The 25,128-nt window shown below is 39.1% G+C and overlaps 1 protein-coding gene across 1 annotated transcript in view; it reads right to left on the reverse strand.

The window, feature by feature from the left end:
* The window catches only part of LOC131256934 (eukaryotic translation initiation factor), a 47,405-nt gene that overhangs the window by 9,857 nt on the left and 12,420 nt on the right, over positions 1-25,128 (reverse strand). The window contains exons 2-4 of the mRNA XM_058258041.1: positions 18,480-18,551; positions 13,991-14,086; positions 13,485-13,694 (exon numbers count right to left, since the gene is read on the reverse strand). Coding sequence (XP_058114024.1) covers positions 13,485-13,694; positions 13,991-14,086; positions 18,480-18,551 — 378 coding nt within the window. The remainder of the gene's footprint in view (positions 1-13,484; positions 13,695-13,990; positions 14,087-18,479; positions 18,552-25,128) is intronic.

Consider the following 25,128-nt stretch of genomic DNA (forward strand, 5'->3'; position numbering starts at 1 on the left):
GAGCACCATTCAGAGTATACTAGAGGAGGAGAGCTTTGGCCCTAGTTCCAGCATCTCTATGATTGGATGATCATTAAATGGGGTCCGGATCAAGTACAGAGCCGTGTTGGAAGACCCCACATGCATGTTTATGCATCTTTAAAGGCCCCACACTAGGAAGACGCATATGGGCGGCACATAGGAGTTGATTTGACATGTCTAGACCATTAGATTCATTGGATACACTTGTTGGACCATTGGATCGTGACATTGGACAACCTTTGATGGGGACATCTCGCGCACATGCGCGCCCTCCTACGCACGTACGCAAGGAGAAAGGCCCCACCATCAATCTGGATCGATGACGATGTCCAGGAAGGGCCTCCTAGTTAGAGGGTTGCGTTTTGGTTCGTTGGAGTGGACCCGATAGTCATATGAATCCCACCATGGATTCTCATGATCATGGCCCACTATTTTAATTAATCTAGTACTTTGGGTTTTTCTTATTATTGTTATTAGGAATATCATGAACGGTTTAGATTGCTTTGATTAGTTGTTATTTTTTATTACTTCATCACCAAGTAACAGGTTGCGCACATGGCGCAAGTTTTGGAATATAGGTTTTTATTATAAATAGGCACCCCTTGTAGTCTTTTTAATTCAATGAAGATTAATAAAATTTCTGCGTTTTTCTGCTCCTCTAAATTCCTGAGTTGTGGAGATTCAATTGGGTGTGAAACCCTCCCTTCATCGAAGGGCTGACTATCGTGGTGCGAAGGGACACCTATCCCGATTCGCCCCCACCTTCTTCCATCCATATTTCTCCTCTTACAATCCTGTACGCTTCGAATTCATCCTCTATTGCAACCGTTTTTTTCTCTATAGCAGATTTCCAGAATCTGGTCCTGCAAGAGGGCTGAAACTTCGGCGAAGCACCACGCACAAACCGTGTATCGGATGAAGCTGAGATTTGGGGGTTTTGGAGCCCATCCATGGCCGACTAGGGCCAAGGTGGCCTTTTTTTGAATAGTGGGCCCCACACACGTGGGGTCGAGATCACACGCACGTGCGTCTAGGTCATTGCTGCTGTCCACACGTGCGGTACTTCTCCGGAATTTCGTCTTTTTCCTCTCTTTCACTCCTTTTTCACCCAAAATCCCTAAACTTAACCCTAAATTACTCAAATGCCCAATTTTATGCCCTTTCTTCAACCTTAGGGTTCCCCGAATTGAAATTCCTGAATCCCTTGGGTTGGGGGAATTATTTTTGAGCATGTGTGGACGAATTTATTCTCTTTTTATTCTCGTTTGGTCTATAATTTTGATTGATCCAGCCCTAGCATGTGTAGGCCTGGACCCACATAAGATTCCCCTTGATTGAGTGTTTGAACTTTTGTGTGGGATGTGAAATTTTGTGTAATTGTTTCTGAACTAGTGTGATCTAAAGCCTAAAAATCTTGCACATCATACTTGAATTTCATGTCTTGCATCAACCTTGATCTTGGGATCATCTTGATCATGGACCATTAGACACGATGGAGTCATTGGATGGCTTAGTTTAGTCGTTTTGTTTATTTATTTTAGGAATTTTAGTTTGTTTTATGTTTTGATGGAAATAAGGGAGAAGTTTGGACCTTGCTTAGCACTAAGGGTGTGAGTGCTTTTGTAAAAACACCCCAACTAGACTATAAAGGCTTGGGCGTGTGAATGCCCTAGGATTATTGGCTATTAGGGCTGAAAGTCGAGTGGGTTGGGTCGGGTTGGTGCCCAACCCTAACCCAATCCAAGGTTCCTATACCTCAACCCTAACCCAACCCAACCCAACCCAATGTCGGGTTGGAATTTCTCAACCCAAGTCGTGTTGGTCGGGTTGGTCGGGTGGATATATGCTAGTATTTCGTTATTACATTAGTCTATTATAGTTTCCCTACCCGACCCCGACCCAATGTTGGGTCGGCCAAGTTGAACCCGCTTGACTTGCAACCCTATTGGCTATTGAACTTTGTTTTATAGTAAAATTCTCCATGTGATTGGAGTTTGGTGTGAAGCCATTGGGTGATTATAATTATCTTTCTTTTATTCTCTTTCCAGGTAATCTTAGTTTTGCTTTCTTCTCTTCTCGTCTTTTTTTTCCTCATTTTCTTTTGTTTTCAACCAAAGACCATCACCACCATCACCCTAGCCCTTCCGAACCTAACCCAAACCATCACCCTAACCGTCCAGACCACTCCCAAGGTGCCACCCCACCCAAGCATATGGACAACCTAGTCCATACGGTCGTCTGTACAGACAGCCCTACCCCCTTCTTGATTCTGTGTTTCCCATCTTCAAACCCTAATTCCCTAGATTCCCAAACCTTGATTCCCAAGAACATAATTCCCAATTCCCAAATCTTAAAACCCTAACCCTAACTTACCCAAACCCTAATAAAACCAAATGATTTCCTTTGAATTAAGATTTATCCAAATGCTAGATGGAAGTTTTACCTTTCATAGGTCCTAATTAATCAATATTCCCTAAGACCTATATTGTGGAATTGTAGGTAGTCTTGAATTGGAGCATCCTTTAATGCTTGATCTCTTTAACCTTATGATAGATTAGCTTTATTTTGTGTTTCGATTTCTCTAATTAATCTATTGATTAATTTCATTGTATAATTCTAAGTTAGACTATTCGTCCTGCATCAATCTCCCCATGGATTGGGATTTGGACTCATTACTGGACATTGGTGCACCAACCCTTGACCTATGGGAGGTCATGTGATCACCTTACGATGGAAGTTATCATGTTGCCTCATCATTGATGACGGTCCTCATGGGGCACTAAATCATCTGCCAAATCCCCAATTAATTATATCATCGGTTTCTAATCCAAGTGTATATGCATCGGGCATTTTAAATACATCTTTCAAAGCCAATTCATCTCTTATGTCCGGGTTTAAATGATTACGATGTCTTGATGGCCATATGGAACTCCTCGGTGCATTCAGTTACCAATCTGTTCCCTTAACGTAGATTGTGACATCTTGAATAGAGGTCATAGGCATAAGTTGTGAGTAAAGTTTTTTTTCATCTTGTCCCAAGAATTTGCTTTCTCCTTACCTTGACAGATTTGTTCAGTTTGGAGATTGCCTCACCATACTAACACGTGACCCAAAAACTTCTTAGTTACTAACTTAACCTTTCAATTGCATGTGATTCCCTTGAACGCATTTTTCCATCTTGATTGGCTAGTCGATAAACTTGTCAACATAAAATAAAATAAAAATCAAATTTAAAAAATACTCCCTTAATTCCGAGCTCTCTATCACGTTCCAAAATTGAAAATTCGGCTATTGATGTCTTCGCAAGCTGGGGCCAACGACCTTAATGGGGACCTTTCCATACATGTCCATGTGCTCTAACTTCACTCTCTGGATTCCCTCCATGCCGAAGCTTGATTGGCTGGTCTATAAACTTGTCAACATAAAATAAAATAAAAATCAAATTTAAAAAATACTCCCTTAATTCCGAGCTCTCTATCACGTTCCAAAAATTGAAAAATTCGGCTATTGATGTCTTCGCAAGCTGGGGCCAACGACCTTAATGGGGACCTTTCCATACGTGTCCATGTGCTCCAACTTCACTCTCTGGATTCCCTCCATGCCGAAGCTTTACTACTTGATTAGTGAGATTGCCTACCATATGTGTGAGTTAATCTACTCTCTCTATGAGTGCTCGGATCGAGTTACTTGTGCAAACTCTTCATGTGCCACTCCCTTCGAAGCCATTAGGAGATTATGTAGAGTCAAAAATCCCCAAACATGATCTGCTCTAACACCAAAATGGTGCAACCTAGTTATCGATTCAATAAGATGTGCATCTTGAATCAAAACAATGGACAAGAGTACATCCACAAGAATGTATCAGTAGAGAGGAATGAGCAACTTTATTGAAATTGAATTTTCTCCTTACAATGGCTTAAACAAAAACTCATAACTGCCCCAAATTTGACCCTAAAGACAATCCACAAGAATTTTTAATGAAGATCCCCAACCATTAGATTAATTTTAAATCTATCTAATTGATTTCAAATGAATCTAATCTACCGAAGATGGCAAGAAGCCTAATAATGGTAAAAGAAAATCTACGAAATAATCCTCGATCGCATCTTCAAATAAGCCCCCATATCTTCCACAAATAGTAAATTGCAGTTCCTGACATTTAGCAACTAAACCTAGCAACAAACAGTCCAAAATAAGCACATGTTGGGCCCTACGGTGGGCTGTGGGCCTACAACAACAGCAAAATTGGAATCTCGGATGCCAAGGGACCATGAGAATTCTTTCTTAAAATTGTCATCTAATATTCTAGATTTGAATCTACTGTGTGTTGTATCAATTTAGGTGTGGAAGCAAGTTCTTATCTTGGGAATTAGTTTTTCTTCTTTCCCAAAACCCTAAACCATAACCATAACCCTAATTGCTTAACTCTCAGTGCTCACATCTCGGGGTGAGCCAATATAGATCCAACACAACCATATTGGTTGGATTGTATCTGATTTTCAAAATCTTGACTCAGCCCTCCAATTCCCAACCATAACCAATTCTACACTTCATGATTGATTGCAATAAAATTCCATCTTGAGGTATTCTTCTACTTCAATTCCTAGAAGAGTGATTTATTCTATTTCTAGTTCTGATCGACTAGAAAGCTGTTGAATTCAAATCCACACTCCATATATTCTTTGGTGTTTTCTTGTATCTTTTTGCATACAAGGTGAAGATTGAAAGTATGATTCGGTACATAAACTCCTGTCTTCTAATCCTCACCCATCTGATACACACATTCCCCTACCAGTCTGTTAATCTACCCACTACCAACCCTTAAAATCAGCCCTAGTCTCAGACACATCTTAGCCTATTTACAGCCCATAAACAGTCCCCAATAGCCCTTAACTTGTCCACAAATTAGCCCTTAATCAAACCTCATCTCAGCCCAACTTTTGTCCCCCCAAAACAATTCCCAATCTGCGACTAAAACCAGCGTCTGACCAGTCCCTTTGTTATCCCTAACCAGTCCTTAAATCAATTCTAATCACTCCCTAACTAGTCAATAAAAATTTCTAATCATTCCCCATCAGTCCATCCCCATTAAACCAAACACCAGCCCATTCAATTACTTCTTGTTGAGATGTCCACGAGTAGTGGTTCCTATGCTTGTTAAAACAGTCCTTATCCATATTCCGTCACTCTTAACAACAGTCCATTCACCTTACCACACTTATTCTAAGATGCCAATTCATAGTGGAACATCATAAGGCTATACGATGATACAAATGCTAGTTAAGGAGATGATGAGGGAAACAATGCAACTGATGATTCCACAGATGCATCAACAGAAATCTGCAAAAGAATCAGAATATGTATCAACAAATGGATAGGAATTAGGATCAAGAGAAACTTGATGAAGAGATTGTCAACTAATCAGCGAAATCTGTTAATGTATACACATCTAGGAAAATGTGGAATTGTCAACAGTAGCATGAAAATCCGAGCAAATAATTCAAATATCATAAAGGAAAAAAGTCGCAGTGATAGGATGATCAGGTTGAATGAATGTGTAAGCAGAAGCAATGTGGTAACAGTGGATTCCAGAGAGAATTGTGCCAGACCGACACATAGGATTACATAATCAACTACCATTGGAGGTGAAGAAGACATGATACAAAGGTGGATCATGACAACTTGGCAAGGGATTAGCACACAGCGCAGGCAGCCAGTTCATTTCAAGCTGCGAGAACTTTATGCAATTAGCCACACCACTGCATCTCATATCAAAAGGGGTAGGTCCCACAGGCAATTCAATCAGGTTATGGACCCCACGCATGTGCACTATTCACACATGCATTATTCATCCGTGCACTACACATTTGCGTTGTTCATTGAAACACACCCATGGTTTGCATAGTGAGCAAGCTAGTTCTTACTTTTAGTTATCTACTACTTGTTGTTCAATCAAACACGAGGCCACACGTTAACGAACGGCCCATATTTGGCCAAACATGTGCAATTAGGAATAGTGTTGGGTATGCCAGAGTTGTACTCAACTCGAATTTGATTGAACGCTTGCGACCCTAGGCGCTAAAATAGCCGAATTAGGATCAAACCTGTGAAGGTTGATCTGACTGTTCAACCACCAATGTTGTAGCGATCAGGCGATTTAGAAGAGGAGAGTTCGATGGGATCTTTTTGCCTTGCGATAAGGACTTTTCTTTCAACAGTGATTGCGGTTTTCAGGTTTCTAAATAATGCGATGATAGAGGAACAAAATTAAAAGTCAAGGCTAATCACCAATTTTATTGATTTGCATGTAAGAACAGTACAATCAACGAGTAAAATAAATTAAGCAGAGAAAAATAAAGAAAATTACATGCAAATGCCTGTGTGGATAAAACAATCGAGGTGTGCAGTCTGCAGGACATGACTGGTGTGATCTGTCAAGTAAGGACTCGGTGATCGGTGGGATCCGACGACATAGATCGTGGATATTTAATCTACTTCTAAGCTGAATTGCAGCAATGGCACTGGACAGTAGTGGATCTAAGCTAAACTAAGGATTCTAGACTTGTTGCAGAGTGGCTTGATAAAAGTAGAATATCTAAGCTAAAACTATAATAGGCAGTGTTGCGCTGTAGAGATTGATTGATTGTGTGTGGCAAAGGCCTGAAACTCTTCATCGAGTGCTGCTTATATAGACTTGGAAGGGCGGTGGCCCAGTCAAGGTTTCCTTGATGGTCCTCGAAGGTGACTTTGTCGTATCCTAGTGAGATTCGAATTCTTTATGTCATAATGATTTGATCTCCTTCAAATTCTAGAAGAATTCGTTTCTTAGCCCTCTGTAGTCTCCGTGAAAGCATTGACTATCCCTGGGAAGTCTTCCTATTCAAGATGATTCTGGAGACGGCCTTGCCATGCATATCATGGATTGCGAGATATTCAACATCAGCAAGGATTTATGTAGCTTGCCACGTATGCTGCTTAGTCACGCGTGCCACTTGTGCGACAGTCATGAGTCTTCCACACAATGTCTCTCTTTTCTCGGCCACAGACGCGAGCATAGCTCTGAGTCCTGGTGTTTTTGGCAGGCCACTTCACTGAGAGTCTGGATCGAAGATTTCTCGAGGCACAAGTGCTATTTGCCTTCCGTCGTTTGTACAATAGTGTCGACACATGGTCACGTGGACAATGCCAAGCTAGGTGTAAACAATACTAAATTCAAGTTAGTAGTAAGCTTCCTTTTTTATTTTAAACTTGTTTAGCAAGCAAACTAATTTGTGTTATGGTAGGATTTGAAAAGATTTTGAAGAAAGGCCTATAAATACAACTCCAAACACGTGGAAGTAGACACAGTCATTTTGATGATTAAAGAAACTTCCTTCTTAAAACCCTGTGATGGGTTAATATTGCGAGGTGTGATGCTTCAAAAACTAGCCATATGGTGCCCTAGTTCTATCTTTTCTAGTGGTGAGATGCCCTCTGGAAGACTGTTGAGATCTCTACAGTCGCCCCTTTTATCTACAACTATTTCCCAAGTGTACCTCAGAATTTCAAAAGGATTTTTCACATCGTCATCGTCATTCTGTTGTAACCTTAGTAAGGCCACATACTATAGATCTTAATATCATAATATGCAATGTTTCAATCAATTTATCTCCTTCCAATTGCCTTTGTACAACTTATAGATTTTAATATTGAAATACACTCTGCTGAATATAATTTATCTTGACTTTTGCCTTTTTACATTTTGCTACATGGTGAACCCAAGGAACAATTAAATATTTCCTGTACCAGAGCTACAAGAGTAGCAGAACACTCATAAATGCAGAACTCGTTGTTTAAAAGAACTCTATGCAGAAATAAAAAGGGTATAGATCTCATTCATTTGATGATGAACAGAAACAAGGATTAGAGAATGGTTGTGTGCTTGAAAACTTAAGTGGTTACTTTGAGATGGGAGAAAAACCAGAGTCAGAAACTTCACTTATAAGAAGCAAAGCTGTCCACACAATGTACCCATGCAGCACATGCAGCACCTGGTTGAAATTGCTGCAAACTGAATGAATACATAGAAGATAACATGTGCAGCACAATCTACTAATGTTTCAACCGGAGTCCATATTGAAATAGTGGGGAGAATATCACTTACACTTGGAGAATTTTGATCCTTTAGCAGTGGGATGGTTCACACATACATGTGACAGAAACTGTACATGTGACATACATGTAAGACAAATTAACCTGCCTAAATTGTGAGCCCCACTTTTGATGGGCCATAAACACAATTACACTGACATGATGTCTACAATGGCCAAATTGTGGACACCTAAAGTATGGTTAAAGTGAAAAACAGTTAACATTCCAAAATTCAATAAACAATTGTCCACTAATCAGAGGTTGGAACATTGAATCAGATGGGTTTGCAACTTATCTCCGGTTGGTCCCATGATGTTGAGTTACATACATGTATGCGGTGTGTACAATATACGAGTGCGTGCGTATGAACCATCACACTCTTGAAGAGTATCAAAATAACTCCCCCACACTTACACAGATGAGTATGACAAGAACCTATCTAGTGTAGAACAAATGCAGAACTAGGATGTGCTAGAACTAATTTATATACAATTTTCAAATTTAAGATATGCTAAGAATTTATAAACTGTTATTAAACTAAAACTGGACAGTTGGGACAAGGCTTAGATGATGATGATAATTAACAATAAAACTAGCAATCCTTCAAAAAAGAAAAAAAAAGAAACTAGCAAATTTTTATTTATTTATTTATTCTGGTCATTTGAGCTGGAAAGTCTAGAGGTACAAGTCAATGCCTCATTCTTTAGCAGATCTATTGGACATGAAGCATACCAACATGATTTTAGGGAGACATCCACCAAGCGGTACCTGGACAAATTTACGTTTGGATTTTTGTCATGCCAACACTTGGGGACACTTGCACACCCCTGGACATAACAAGACACTTAAAAAATGCACCGACAATCATTTATCCTTATAAAAGGCATGGACAAAGTGTCCAGTGATGTCATCAGCAAAGTGACACACGAGGTGTCCAAACATATTCTCCACCAAAATTTCCTTCCATCGTAGTCAACTTCTTATTTGATATTAAATTTCTTCTCTGAAGCTGAAGATTTCACACTCCCAGAACTCAAGCTTGCCTCCATTCTATTGTTGTCAAAGAGACTGTTCATAAGGACTCCTTCCCAAGATCCCACAATGTGATTCTTTTTTTCTTTTTGTGAATGGCATTTATAGTTTTTTTTTTTTTTAAATGGGATTTTAATTTGTTTCATTATGCTTAAGAAAAAATACAAGATTTGTTGTTTTTTTCCTTGTCTAATCTTTTGCTAGTTTTTTCTAACATTTTAAGAGTACTGCCAATGTTCGAATGATCTCTGATATTATCTTTATCTCCAGCTCAGCGATACCAATAACACTGGTAGCAATACTGATAACGCTGGTAGTATCAGATATTTCAGGAATTAGCAGTGCATCGCTAAGTATTGCCAACGAATCAATATCGTTAATGTAATCATCAATATTTTCAACTTTGTAAATTCTAGGCATTGCTTGTATTGCCAATGCATCAATATTGCCAATGTATCACCAATATTTCCGACCATATAAATTCTATGTAATGCTTGTATCATAAGTGTAACGACGATATTTCAATAATATCACCAAATAATTGATATCATCAAAATTTTGTTTATTAGCAAAAAAATTATTTCAATTTTTTTTCATGGGCACATGGTTGTATGTAGTGTTCAATTTGTCATTGATAATATTAATAATATCTCAATATTATCGATATCGCAACATGCGTGATATTGAGACCACAATCTTTCATTTCCTTTCCAATTGTTGATGATTTCTTGGTCAAATATCATGTATTGTTGATATTTTGCAATATAGATGGATGTTTGGATGGTTAGGTAGGCTGGATGGGATGGTTGGAGCGATTTCTTACAACAACTCATGCTTTTAAGTCCCAATTAAATGGAAACTTGTTATGTATGCATTCTTTTTGCAATTTTATTTATTTCTAAATATGCAAATATGTACATTTTAACATCTCCTAAAGTTTCGCTGAAAATTCCACTGTTTTTTCAAATGTTTCCCCGCATTTCTGGTTATCAGCAATATTATCGGCGAAATCAACATTGTTTCTGTATCCCTGGCCAACGAAACTTGTAGCAATACCGATACTTCGAACACTGAGTACTGCCCATACAATCTATTGTTTCTCAAGATGACTATCGCATCATTTCCAATGTTTTGCTAAAATATGCTGCTACTAGTAATTGCTCTTTCTTGGAACTATGTGAATGTTCCTTTTCTTTTGTTTTTTATGTTCCATTGTTTTCATTTATTTTGGGTTTTTATGATAACTCGTTTGCTTATTTTGAAACAACTAACTTGGGACTAAGTTACGGCTCCTTTCTTAATTTCATTGGTTACGTTTTCATTGTTTTCCTTTATTTTGTGTCTTTATTTATTAATTTCATTTATCAATTTAAAAGAGGTCGGTCCCTCACTCTCTCTCTCTCACAGAGGAGCCACAAACATATTGTCATAGCCCATAGTAGTTAAAGGCAACTAGGTGCAAGCATAGGCATTTGGGCCACGCCTAGCTCTTGCTTTTTCAAGGGATGCCTAACTGGTTTTAGAGCATACCTCTAGCTTGAGAATTTTAAAGGCAATTAGGAGTACACGGGGGTGTTAGGCCTAATGTTTTAAATATCGATATCACATAATGTATCGCACCCTTGGGATACGGATACATATCGGTTATCGCATGGGATGTATCTGTTGTATCATGTAATGTATCGTTGTTGTTGGGAAACATGGGAACATTGGGAAATTGGTCGAATTTTTCATGGAAACTTCAAGGATTGTTGAAAAAGACATTAATACATACTTAGCAATCAAAGCATTTTTTTTTTAAAAAAAAAAGTGCACATAATAGGGGTTTCCTTTTATGGGGTCCTAAATACATGCATTGTCCAACTGAACGGATGCAAGTATATTTAAAGTTTATTCATATAATTTATAAACATTAGAAGACAAGTATGGAAACACAAGCAATACATTCAAAAGCAAAAGAAGAATTACTAGATCAGGTTACATACATGTTTGATTTTTTGTTTGGTTACAAAGATTGCAATACATTAAAGAAGAATCCCTAGATCAGGTTACATACATGTTTGATTTTTTGTTTGGATACAAGGATTGCAAGCAACTAATTTGCGAGAAATTGAGAAATTTCGATTTTTCTCAATTTTCCTCTACTTGCCCCATCTCGCCCAAATCTCTAAATCGAAGCTCCATATCCATGATTTTTCATGGAAAACAAGAAGAGTCATAGATTTGTAACCATTTGACAACGACTTAAAATGATTTATAGCAAAAAAAATGGATCAAAAATCGAAAATGCTCATTGGATCAAATAGGTGGGATACATCGGCACTACTTGTGCATTTCGTATCACACAAGTGGAATACAAGATATATCATGGGATATATCGGCCAATATCATCAATATTTAAAACACTAGTTAGACCAATGTGCCTTGCCTAGATCTTGCATTTTCAAGGGATGCTTTACTGGTATGCTTTACTGGTATTAGAGCACAGATCTAGCTTGAGAATTTTTATATAAGGAACAAAGTAGTCTCTTTTGGATCAGATTCTAATATGAACACACTACACACAAATTAATATGAAGGAGAAACTAAGATGAAATAGAATTCTATCAAAGATTACTTGAAACATATCACTTTACGGGACAAAAACCACCTTGAGATGCAATACACTTGATAACTTCTTCAATTGCAACAAAAGATATGAGGAAAATAGAGAGAAGATAGAAGAAAGGATACGACATGTGGAGTTTCCCGCAATAAGGGTAACTAGAGGCGTCTCATCAATAGTCCTCTAGAAGAGCCTCACTTCAAGGATCTTTTCTCCATCTCAAGGAAAAAAAAAAAAAAGAAGGAAAATAGGTTTCATTCAATCAAGTTGTTCAAAAGCATATTCCTTTGGTTCATACTTCATACATATAGCTAAGTGGGGGGTGACAGGTTACTTTAACCAGTTTTGCAACTGGTTACCCGGCTTGTAGTCCTCATAACCTCCTTTCATCATCCTACTACTTTTCAAATGAATACTAAGAGGGTAATCATTGGGCTTACCCCCACCGGACCTTACTCCTCCACCTTCAAGGTTATCTGACGACCTCAATCCTCGGTTTCTGAAGGCACAAAGCCCGATCCCACAAGACGAGGCTAACCATTTAAGGCAGTCACCTCCCCTACTTCACCGGAGGAAGTACCAAAGTTTAAGGACATTAGGGTTTGGTCCCGTACATATAGCTAAATGTAGAGCCTTTCTTAAAAAACCCAACTAGAAATAAACACCAAACTTCAATCCTACTGGTTCTTAACTTACCTGAACAGATTCACAGAAAGTCTTAGAACAAGGACTCACCCACTGGAAGTATCCAGCCAAGAATCCAACCCTATTCAGCCGCCTGGCTTTATAGGCTATACATTGTACAAATCCACCAAAAACCTTACTCGACTGGACCAGTCGGCCCCCAGTCCAATCAGTGATATGTATGATCATCCAATTAGTCCTGTGGATCCCACAGTCCAATCGTGTGCCCTTTATCTTCAATCAGCCAGCACTGAGGTCCACCTTGGACCCTCTTAGGGATGATTTTATCTTCAATTGTACCCTTTTATCTTCAACATGATCGAGAATATATTTTAGAGCTACTTGAGAGCAAGGATTTATAATACAACCGTTTCTTCCCCGCCGCCAAGAAGAATTAATTATAGGTCATATGCTTCCTAACATCAAGTGCATGGATCACAATTAGATCAATTGATCATTTAAGCAAGATGCATAAATATAGTGCCATTCACCTGGGTACTATTGGAAATAAATCAGCATATCCTTCCATTGATTGGCATCTCTAGACTAAAGAATAATGCTCCCACTAGCCGGTAATTCCTTTATTACATTACAAACCATTCAACACCTCTAACCGTTCCTCATACATCCTCTTTTACCAATTAATAAATCTTCAAAACTGCAAGTACATCTAACAATTGCAGATTCTATTATCACCCATAACCATCACACTACTCCTGAGAGAAAGATACAATCTTAATGTTTCACGCTCCTACCTATCCAATATTTTTAGCTGAAGCTCAGGAATCACAGTCTTTATTCAGGCAAAAAGAAATTTAATTCCAGCAGAGATTGCAAAACTAACAAACTCCAATACCCGCAATAAATCATCAACAAGATATATTTGCATCCACATCAAAGGATTTCTACAGCTAACACATCAAGAATGCACAAAAATAAAATAAAAATAAACTCATATAAGAAATCTAAAAATAATCTGTAGTGATGACTAATGTGGTTATGCACTCCTTACCCCTTGCACAGAGGAGGTTTGAGCTCTAGAAAATTGGGAGCTTTGTTGATCCTGCCAGTTCGATTGATTGGCATCTTGGTGCTTTGACTCTTTATTGTCTCGAATTGTCTCCCAAGACCTCTCCTCTCCCAAGGCAGGCAATTGACCTGATCGGCCACGCCAATCCCGCGTGTCTGGCTCAGCATAACGACTTTGTGGCTGACCTTGCAACTAAAGATCAAAAGAGATGTTACACAAACTGGCAATAAAGAGAGCCTCTAAAGATTTTCAGTAATTGAGATTGAAGCAAAAAAGAATGCAAGAAATCATGATTTTCATAATGAACACAGAAAATGTCAAATGGAGTAAATACAAACAAAATCTGTGGACAAACAACAACTAAGTTTTCACATTACTCCACGATCTCTACAAACAAATCGATTCATTAGAAAAATAAAAATAAAAACCAGTTCCTTTGTTCATTGAAAAAACAAGAGCAACAATCGACTGGATAAAAAGGATCTTACATTGGCATCTCCACGACCCCAACTTTGATCATCGCCAAAAAGTTCTGCCTCGATTTCTTCCTTGATTTTCAAGATATCTTCAGGAACCTCAACAACCTATTGAGATGTAATAGCATGAAAACCAAACTAAAATAAGTACATTAGAGAAGACAGACATACATTTTTGAATTTGTGCATAAGGACTTCTTAGAACTAAAATAAAATATATAAAATTTAAAATAATAATAAATTGTAGTTTGAATATTCAAGCAGGACAACAAAAAGGCAAAGTGAGAACTCAAATGAATTGTCTTTAGATGTATACATACATGCATGCTTACATCGTGTTTTAGATAGCGAATAGCGTGTGGAGTAGCATTCACCCCTCTGAAGCATGAAGCTTAAGCTACATAGTGTGCGGCGTAAGCTACAAGCTACTTCTAGAGTTTTAGTTAAGGTTGTGCTTGGTTGTGCCGAATATAATGAAATTTTGGGATATTTTGCACCCAATTAGTCTGATTGATAGTGAAATTTAATGACATTTGGTGCACCGAAACACAGCCTAAAATAAGGGGAAAAAATTGGCAAAGATTAAGTATAAAGGTAAAGAAAGAGCAACTAAATTGATTTAACACTATTACTTATATTATTTCACTAAAATCACTGAAAAGATTAACTAATTCTTTATTAAAATATGAAAAATGGAACGAATTATTGAAAACATTTTTTTTACCATCCAAATAATTGAAAACATTAATAAATTTTAACGTTTAAGTGAAAAATAACTTATAGTGTAAGCTGCATAGCATGTACCAAAGACTAGGTAGCATGTAGCGTATGCAAAATTAGCATGTAGTGTAGACTTCACGTGACTTAACTATTTTCATGTGGTGTTAAGGCCAAGCTACTACATAGCGAAGCTATTTAAAACATTGACATACAAAGCCAGCCCCAAATTTCGTAAACGCTGACAATGAATGAATGAGAAGGTTGTTGACTGATGGACCGTGCCCAGATCCACCAATCAACTATCTGAAATTTGGAGAATTCAGCATACCATAAGAAGCGCAAGTTTCCTTGGGAGTTGTGCTTTGTGTTGTCCTTTCGACAATTTGGAAGCAACGTAACAAGTGCACTTTTAATGGAATTTGCACATCCATTTCTGACAACTATTTATAAAGTCAAAAAGTTTATTCTTGGGTGGAAACAACGGGTTATGCTCCTCCTTTTGTGAGTGGCTTTGTCCATCTCATTTGATCAGGCTCTATGTTGTATTAGCTTTCTGTTTGTAGTGGCCTTTCGCCTTATGTTTTTTCATAACAAATCTTTGCCTGTGTATGTGTTTGTAGTGGCCGTTGACCTCTTTTTATTCTTTTTTTAAACAAATCTTTGCGTGTGTTTTTGCAAATCTGCATGTAACTATGTCTATCTATATGTGTGTATGTCTATGTATATGTATATACATACACATGCATGCACATACATACATACACGCATGTGTGGGTTTTGCTAACATCACAGCTTCATGGGGACATTAGCAACATCCCCAAACCTTCTAAAGGTCACACAGGGTGACCTATTGTCAATCCGAACTGTTCATTCATTCATAATACTAGGAGCAAACCATGGTGCGAAAATCACACCAAGGGAGTGATCCTCGGCTTCTGATCATTGGCATGAAAATGGACAGTCAAGATTGACCAGAGAAACGAAATAAGTTCAACCATCTATGAGATAGATCCCACTTTGTATTTCTTATGATTCTTAATTAACACTTAACCAATTAGCCCTATTCAAAGGGTTCGGATCATCCGATTGGCATGGTTCTTGCACCATGGCTTGCTCTTTGTTGCATGAATGGCTCAAATGATGATAGGTCACCTCTTGTGCCATTTAAAAGGTTTGTGAATGTTGCTAACATTCCCATCAAGGTGGGGACATTAGCAAAACCTTAATTGTATGTTATATGTATATATAGGGTATTGTTAAAGTCCACGTAAAGGTGGGGACTGTTACCAAAACTTATATATATCATCATCATCATCATCAAAGCCTTGTCCTAACTAAATGAGGAGCAAAGCCCATATATAGGGTTTTGTTAACATCCCCACCTTCATGAGGACGTTAGCAACATCCCCAATTTTTTTAAATGGAACACGGGGTGATCTATTGTCTGTCGAACCACTCATTAATTCATACAACTAGGAGCAAGCCACGGTGCAAAAATCATGCCAATCGAATGATCATAAGTTTCCAATCAAAAGCATGAAAATGGACAATCAATATTGACCAAAGAAATAAAATATGTCCAATCATCATCTTGAAACATCTACTAGATATATACCATTTTTTATTTCTTATGATTCCAACGTAAAACTTTGATTTGATCCTAAGTTCCCAATCAATAGCATGAAAATGGACAATCAATATTGACCAGAGAAACAAAATACGTCCAATCATCATCTTGAAACATCTACTAGATATATCCCACTTTGCGTTCATACAACTACGAGCAAGCCATGGTGCAAAAATCATGCCAATCAAATGATCCTAAGTTTCCAATCAATAGAATGAAAATGGACAATCAATATTGATTGGAGAAACAAAATAGGTCTAATCATCATCTTGAAACATCCACTAGACATATCCCACTTTGTACATGTTATGATTCCAAAGTAAAACTTTGATTTAATGATTCTAACCATGTGATTTATGGCTCAAAAGCAATGGACGGTTGTAACAAATTGGCCTCATTCCAAGGGTTAGGATCATCTGATTTGCGTGATTCCCGCACCATGGCTTGCTCCTACTTGTATGAATAATAAACGGTTTGGATCGACATTAGATCACCCCATGTACCAGTTACAAGGTTTCATGATGTTGCTAACACCCCCATGAAGGTGGGGATGTTAGCAAAACCCAAAGCTTTTAATTTACACGTGAGATGCCCAATCCTCAATCCAAATCATTCATTCAATAGTACCACTGGGAGCAAGCCATGGTGCAAGAATCACACAGGTCCAAAGAATCTAACCCCATGAATAATGCCAATTTTTACTATCTGTTTTTTTATGAACCATTGATCGCATGGTTAGAATCATCAAACCAGAGCGCTACTTTGGAGTCATAAGAGAGAGAATGGGATCTATTGTTTCTCTTCTCAACCTTGACTGTCCATTTTCCACGCTATTGATCAAATGCCTATGATTATCCGCTTGGCATGATTTTTGTACCATGGCTTGTGCCTAGTTTATGAAGAATGGATGGTCAGGATTGATGATTGGGCATCCCATGTCACTTAAAAGCTTCAGGGGCGTTCCTAACATCACCATGGAAGGTGGGGATGTCAGCTATTGATCAAATGCCTACGATCATCCGCTTGGCATGATTTTTGTACCGTGACTTGTGCCTAGTTGTATGAAGAATGGATGGTCCGGATTGATGATTGGGCATCCCATGTCACTTAAAAGCTTCGAGGGCATTCCTAATGTCACCATGGAAGGTGGGGATGTTAACAAAACCAATATATATATATATATATATATATATATATAGAGAGAGAGAGAGAGAGAGAGAGATGCTCCACTGCTTTCAAAACAATAAGTTATAGTACTAATAGTCACATTTAGCTGCATTGGGACACCCAACTATCCAATCCATTGATCTAGACTATTCACTAGGTGCAATGCACATTTCACGGGCAACCATGCAAGCATCACACTAGTCTGATGAATATGAACCATCCCATCCCCTCCCCTCCTCTCTCTCTCTCTCTCTCTCTCTCTCTCTCTCTCTCTCTCTCTCTCACACACACATACACACACGAAAAATGTGAGTATGACAAAAGGAAAAAAAAAAAAAAAAAAGGAAAATCAGAAGCTTTGAAACATTTCCCTTCCAAACATCAGCACAGCTGTAAAAAGAAAAACAATTTCATAACTGAAAAAATGTTTTTCATGAAGCACGAAAGGAACTCAATAAAATTTCCCAACAGGGGAATTGTGAGAAACACAATGGTAAAGGGAGGAAAACTAAGGAGAACACAGAAACATGTGAAAAACAAATCTCCCACTAAAATGAAAAATCATATTGGTTCACTCCTTGCCATTCCCTTGAGTTCTTCATGTCATTACTTAGATCTAGCATTATGCTGTCCTCCTTGTCTCACATTTTCCATGCAAACTTTCCTCAGAGCAGAGCCCAAATAGCTGGGAAAAGGCTATGATGGTGATGATGACATTCTCACTCCATGGTAAATATACTCATCTTTTTGTCCATGCATCCACCTGGATCAGGCGTTCCAATCTCAGTTGGTCACAGAGAAAAGGTATTCCAATTCCAGTGGATGCCACCAGCAAGCATCAGGTCCCAGGGATCAGGCAAACATTAAAACAAACCAAAACAACTTTGCAAACAAGCATGAAAGCAAGGAAGTCTTTTTGGTTGGTCAACCAGCAAAACCAAGCCCAACAAAGTATACGAGCACCAAGGACAATCAAAGATAACATACCTCCCTAAGCTGCAAGAGCTGATCTCGTGTGTACCGAACACGCTCACGACCTTCAAGCCACGAGTCTCCAGTCTATAACAGCAGAATCATTAGAATATAATCAATAAATCCGTCAGCATTGTAGGCTGACTGTACCGTCATGCATGCAATGACAAGATAAGGAAACATATGTTCATTTCTCAAACGTAAAAAGCCAAGTAGAAACAGAACTAATAATTGTGGTCTGTGATAGCAAACAGTTGGCTTGTGGATGCAACATCTGAACTGGAAATTTGCTAAGTTGAAAATGAAATTTGACAGAAGTTAATCTAATATAACTACCATAAAGCTCATTTCAGAGATATGACAAAACATTCTCTTAAGACTTAAGTGGCACTAGTTAACTAGAATATATATCCAGGAGTAATTGTAAACAACAACCCTATGAATACATTTATGATTTATGGGAAACAAAATGGCCATCAAAATAAGAACATCTTTGAATGAAGACCCAGCATATACATGAACTGAATAAAATCAAACAACCAATAAACACAATGTAACTCTCATTGACTATGTACATCCAAGTCATTTAGCCAGAGCAAATGTTATCCAAAATGGTAAAGGTATCAACAAAAATAAATAGATGGAAATGATACTTAGACACCAACCTCTAAAATAGAGAGAATCTGGTTTGAATAACTTTCATTGTTACTTTCAAAAATTTTAATAGTTTAACAAGCAGACAAGCAATAAACCATAAAAAGAAAAAATAAAATAAAAAATTACGAGAAATCTATTGTTAAATAAAATCTCCAAACACTAAATAACCATGAAAAACTTGTTACAATTTTTTTTAAAAATAAAAGCCTATTACTTATACAATAAAATATGGTTAAATAATACGTGCAAGCAATCACAACGTATCCAGTACAAGCATCATTATCATGTCAAGTTGATACCAATATCATAGGCAAAAACAAGCATCTTGGTATCCTAGAGGACATGTACAAATAATTAAAGTAGAATTAAACCGACAAGCCAAACAGAGGTGCGTAATCTAGATCAATGTTTTTTTTTTTTTTTATGAAAGAAACAATTTGGATAATGTGACAGAGAGAATTTGCAATATTGCTAAATTAAATTACATCAAGGGCACCAAATAGGATGACTGGGCAACTGGTAGAAGTTTCTGCTTTACAGGTTGGGGGTAGGTTGACGGAAGCCCATTTCCAAATGCAATTTATGGATATTTTTGGCTTCCAGGATGTATTGCTCTTTTGCTAAATCATAAATTCATCAAAATTCTTTTCCTTCTTTTTCTTTCCATAAATCAAACATGTGTAAAGTTGCAAAAACAAAGAGAAAATATGAACCCAAGTACATAGGCATACTTATGGCTAAATGCAAATGCATAACCAGCAAGTAGCGGACAGCTATTTGTTGGGGCCTGTTATTTGGGATTGGTTTTTATTTTTCCTGCAAAAACAATTATCTATGAGTTTGAGCAGCTTGGGATACGATGGCACCGGAAACAGGAAACGCATTAGGTGGATTTCCATTTCCTTTCTTGTAAACCCCCAATCACAAGTGGGTATGGCACCTACAACTTAGGCAGAGTACATATACGTACTATAAAAGAGGGAAACTTCCAAGCATACCTAAAATAGGTGGTTCGCTAGCTTCTTTCTATGTTAAACCTACTTTTTGCTGCTTCTCTTTTTCTTTTTTCACTGTTGAACCATAAGAGACTACATTGTGAAACTGTAACTTGTTTATTTCATTGACAGTAACAGGAATATATAGAAAATGTGAGAGATCTTAACAGACATACATCTTAACAGAAAAGGAAAAGTCTTAATCTAGCAATATTACCCTAATCTACTTTAACATCCATCCTCAAACTCAAGGTGCTCTAAAAGTAAGTAACTTAAGTTTGAAAAGTATGTTGAAAATGTATTCAAAAGCAAAAGAAAAATCCCAAGGTACTGTGGCGACAGAATGACAAGTAGCAGGGGGCGAGCAAGCACTTTTGATGACTTTTGGAATGTGAAACATTGGCACTTCCAACAACTTGCAAATGATATAGTGGCACTTCCGGTGGTTGGAATTTCAACCATCGTTCTTCCAGTGGATATACATTTCCAGTGGCTAGGAGTTAAACCATTACTCTTTTGATGGCTCTTGATGTTCCGATAACAAAGAGAAAACAAGTCCAACCATAAAACTGATGCGGTAACAAGGTCCAATCCGAAAGCTAGGTACTAACAAAACTGATGTAGGAGACATGGGTGGATGTCATGTTTCACAGGAGATTATTCAAAGGACAACTCAAAGCATACAGGTTATGCGCCGAGCCCACTAAACATTAATTTCAGCAGAACAGTTCGCCAAACAGTAATTTCAGCAAGCAAAAATGCATGTCATTTCATTAGAAATCATCCCCACATGCACACGTTCATATAAAGATTAAATCTCTGGATGTCAAGGTTGTTAGAACAACCCCTTAGCACAGAATATCAACGAAATACTCATGGGCAGATTCATACACACATAGAATTCGCCATACTCATTCACTACATAAACTATGTTTAGAGGAGATGAAGATCACGTGGGATATGGGGTGGGATAAATCTGTAATTTTGGAATTGAGGGTTGGGGGAGGAAATTGGGAGAGGGTCTAGGGTAGGTTTTATGTGGGAGGCAGGGACATAGGGTGTCGAGGTTTTGGGCGTAATGGATTGAAGGATTTAGGCTAGATAAGATCAAAGAGGTGTTTTTAAAGGAGTAGAAGAAGAAAGAAAGACCATACCTTGCAGAAGATGAACACGTGAGCGAGTCGCACGCCCATAAAAAGATGGAATCTCACCACCTTGCTCCAAGTCTCATTGAGGGTTCTTCCAAGTCGCATGGAAGAAAGAAAGGCTTCTCTTTAGAAAACAAACGTATACTCTTTATTACCCTTAGGGTTGGACGTTTCCCCCTTTTAAATAGAGTTTTACATTTCTAAGTAAAGTGACCAACATGCCCCTTTTTAAAATCTAGCAAAGTAGGGGCCCACTAAGAAATCCAAACCAACCAAAATGTGCAGAAAAATAACAAAACATAGATGGACGCTAAAACTAAAAAAGGACTTGATCACATGGTGGGCCACCATGTGATCGGACGCAATCCAACGGTTGGATCTCAATCAAAACTCTCAAAAACTATCGTGGCACTCTAAATAATGCAGCAATGCAGCCCATGTGCATCCTCCCAGTTCGGGGCCTTCATGATGCTCATCCTATGCACATGGGGTCTTCAAAGTGGCCCACTGGCCAGGGCTTGGGGCTCTCTTATGGCGACGCTGGTACACTCTGATGTTCGCATCAACTCTCCCCGCCTGAGAAAGTCTCGCCGCTGGTGAGACAAAACTCCTATAATGCTCTAGTAGATCGGGGTCAAGCCGTTGTAGCTCTGCCTCTGTAATCCACGTGCAGTCTGATGTAGGTCGATCCTTCCACTTGACGAGAAACTTCTGGAATCCACCATGGCAGGTAGACACTATCTGCTCATCCAGAATGTCCTCGATCTTCTCTCTCATGTGTACAGATGGTATGGGGGGGGGTGCAGGCTGAGAGGAAGGCTCAGGTATAGGCCATGGGTCAGGGGACTGATCAGTGGGAGGCTCAAGGTGTGGATCATGAGGTGGGCCTCTAAATGGCACGAGATCTTCCACGTTGAATGTAGAGTTGATATTCAATGTAGGAGGAAGCTCGAGAACATATGCATTGGGACCCATACAGTTTAAAATTTTATATGGTCCTGCGCTGCGAGCATGTAATTTCTTAGCGGCACTAGGTGGTATTCGCTCTGCCCTAATACGAACCATGACCTCATCACCCACTTGAAATTCCCTGAATCGACGGTGCATGTCTGCTTGAAGTTCATAATTTATATTACTTGAATTAATCCTTTGTCTAATCTCTCTGTGTAAATCATGCATGTAATGTGCAAAGGACTCAGCAGACTCAGAAGGACGACGTGACACAGACATGAGAATCAAATTTATAGGTCTCCTAGGCTTATAACCAAGAACAATCTCAAACGGACTCTTACCCGTATACCTATTTACTGAACTATTATATGCGAACTCTGCAGTTGGCAAGATTGCGTCCCAAGTCCTAATATAATCACCAACCAGACATCTCAACAAGTCACCTTGGCTCCTATTCACCACCTCAGTCTGGCCATCAGTCTGAGGATGGTATGCCGAAGAAAACTGCAGACAAGTTCCCATAATATGTCACAGTGTCTTCCAAAAATAGCTCACAAACTTGAAATCCCAGTCAGACACTATGGTTTTTGGCAAACCATGCAATCAAACAACCTCATCAAAGAAGATCCGAGCAATGTGTGAAGCATCCAACGTCTTGGAGCACGCAATGAAGTGGGCCATTTTGGAAAAACGGTCCACCACGACAAATATGGAATCGTGCTTCTTGATAGTCTTGGGAAGCCCCAACACGAAATCCATACTAAGATCGTCCCAAGGGACACGGCACCGGCAAAAGAGTATACAATCCTGTGTTCTATTTCTTTTACTTTGTCAACTGACATGTACGACATTGCCTTACAATTCTAGCCACATCTCGCTTAAGACTTGGCCAGTAAAATCGGTCCTCAACAAGGGTTATCGTTTTATCCCTTCCAAAATGACCAACTACACCACCTGCATGTAGCTCCCATATCAGGAAATCCCAAGGGACGTGCGAGGAATGCAAAGCCGATCTCCACGAAACAGGTAATAATCATGAATGACAAACTCACTGTCTGTCCTTGTGGGATCCTCTAGAAGTGACACATATTTCTCTCCAAAATCCGGACACTCAGGATATTCATCTTTTAACCGCTCAAAACCCGTAACCTCTACTCTCAGAGAATGGAGAGTCAAAACCTGACGACTAAGGGCATCCGCGGGTTTGTTCTCAACTCCGGCCTTGTGCCTGAGAACAAATGAGTACTCTTGAAGAAATTCGACCCATTTGGCATGCCTAGGGTTCAACTTCTTCTGAGAGCCTAAATATCGCAAGGCCTCGTGGTCAGAGAACAAGATGAACTCATGCAGGAGTAAATAGTGGCGCCAATGCCTCAATGACTGCACCACCGCATAAAATTCCTTGTCATAGGTGGAGTATTTCTGTTTTGCCTCATTCAGTTTATCACTGAAATAGGCAACTGGGTGTCCCTCCTGACTTAGTACTCCACCTATTCCCACACCTAAGGCGTCACATGCCACTTCAAAGACTTTAGAAAATTTTGGAAGTCGCATGACAGGGGCCTCAACCATCTTGCCCTTTATGTCTTTAAAGGCCTTTTAGAGGCAGCACTGGTCCACTAGAGCTCCCTTTTTTTTTAATGCAATCGGTAATGGGAGCCATAATGGAACTAAAGCCTTTAATGAACCGACGATAAAAGGTAGCTAAGTCGTGGAAGCTACGCACCTCATAAATGTTCCGTGGTTCTGGCCAACTCACTATGGCCTGGACCTTTTCAGGATCCGCACACATACCCTTGGACGACACTATGAACCCTAAGAAGATAACTCGATCTAACATAAAAGCGCACTTCTTCAGGTTCGCATATAATTGCTCCGTCTTAAGGATCTCACAGACTTGCCTCAAATGGTGGAGATGTTGCTCCTTAGTGGTACTATAAATGAGAATATCGTCAAAATAAACCACCAGGAACTTGCCTATGAAGGGCCTCAACACCTGGTCATCGCTCGCATAAAAGTAATTGGAGCATTAGTCAACCCAAAGGGCATGACCAGCCATTCGTACAACTCATCCTTCATCTTGAGGGCTGTCTTCCATTCATCACCTGGGCGAATGCGAATTTGGTGATACCTACTCTTGAGGACAATCTTCGAGAAAATCGTGGCACCGGCCATCATATCGAGCATATCATCAAGCCTCGGTATAGGAAACCAATACTTGACTGTGATCTTGTTAATTGCTCGGCTGTCCACACACATGCGCCACGAGTCATCCTTCTTGGGTGTGAGGAGTGCAGGCACAGCACATGGACTCAAACTCTCTCGAACGAACCCTTTTCTTAACAACTCATCGACTTCCCTCTTCAACTCGGCATGCTCGGTCGGGTTCATTCGGTAGTGAGGAAGGTTCGGGAGAGTAGACCCAGGGACTAAGTCAATAACATACTGGATGTCCCTCATGGGTGGAAGTTCATCTGGTACGTCCTCAGGAAATACATCACTAAACTCCTCTAAAACTGGACTCACCCTAAACAGGATCTCTGCCCTAACCTCTTGTGTAACCTATCTTATCACTAGGGCATACACCTCCAAACTCTCTGTAGCCTCTTTCTCAAATTCTTTTGCATTAATAATGTGAAGAGACTTAGTTTGGGATTTCCTCACTTCTTTTTCATCACCCTTCTTGACGTCTCCCATTTTAGCCTAGGTGTTCTTGGGAGGCAGAGGCTTCAGAATAATCTTTCTGCCTTCATGTAAGAATGTACACACATTTGAACGACTATATATCGTGACATCCTTGTTGAAGAGCCAAGGCCGACCCAAGATGATGTGTCCCACATCCATGGGCAAAACATCACAACATAGTGTGTCTTTATAGGATCCAAACTCCAAAGGCACCAGACAACACTAAGA

The sequence above is a fragment of the Magnolia sinica genome, chromosome 9 (assembly GCF_029962835.1).
Source record: "Magnolia sinica isolate HGM2019 chromosome 9, MsV1, whole genome shotgun sequence".
NCBI lineage: Eukaryota > Viridiplantae > Streptophyta > Magnoliopsida > Magnoliales > Magnoliaceae > Magnolia > Magnolia sinica.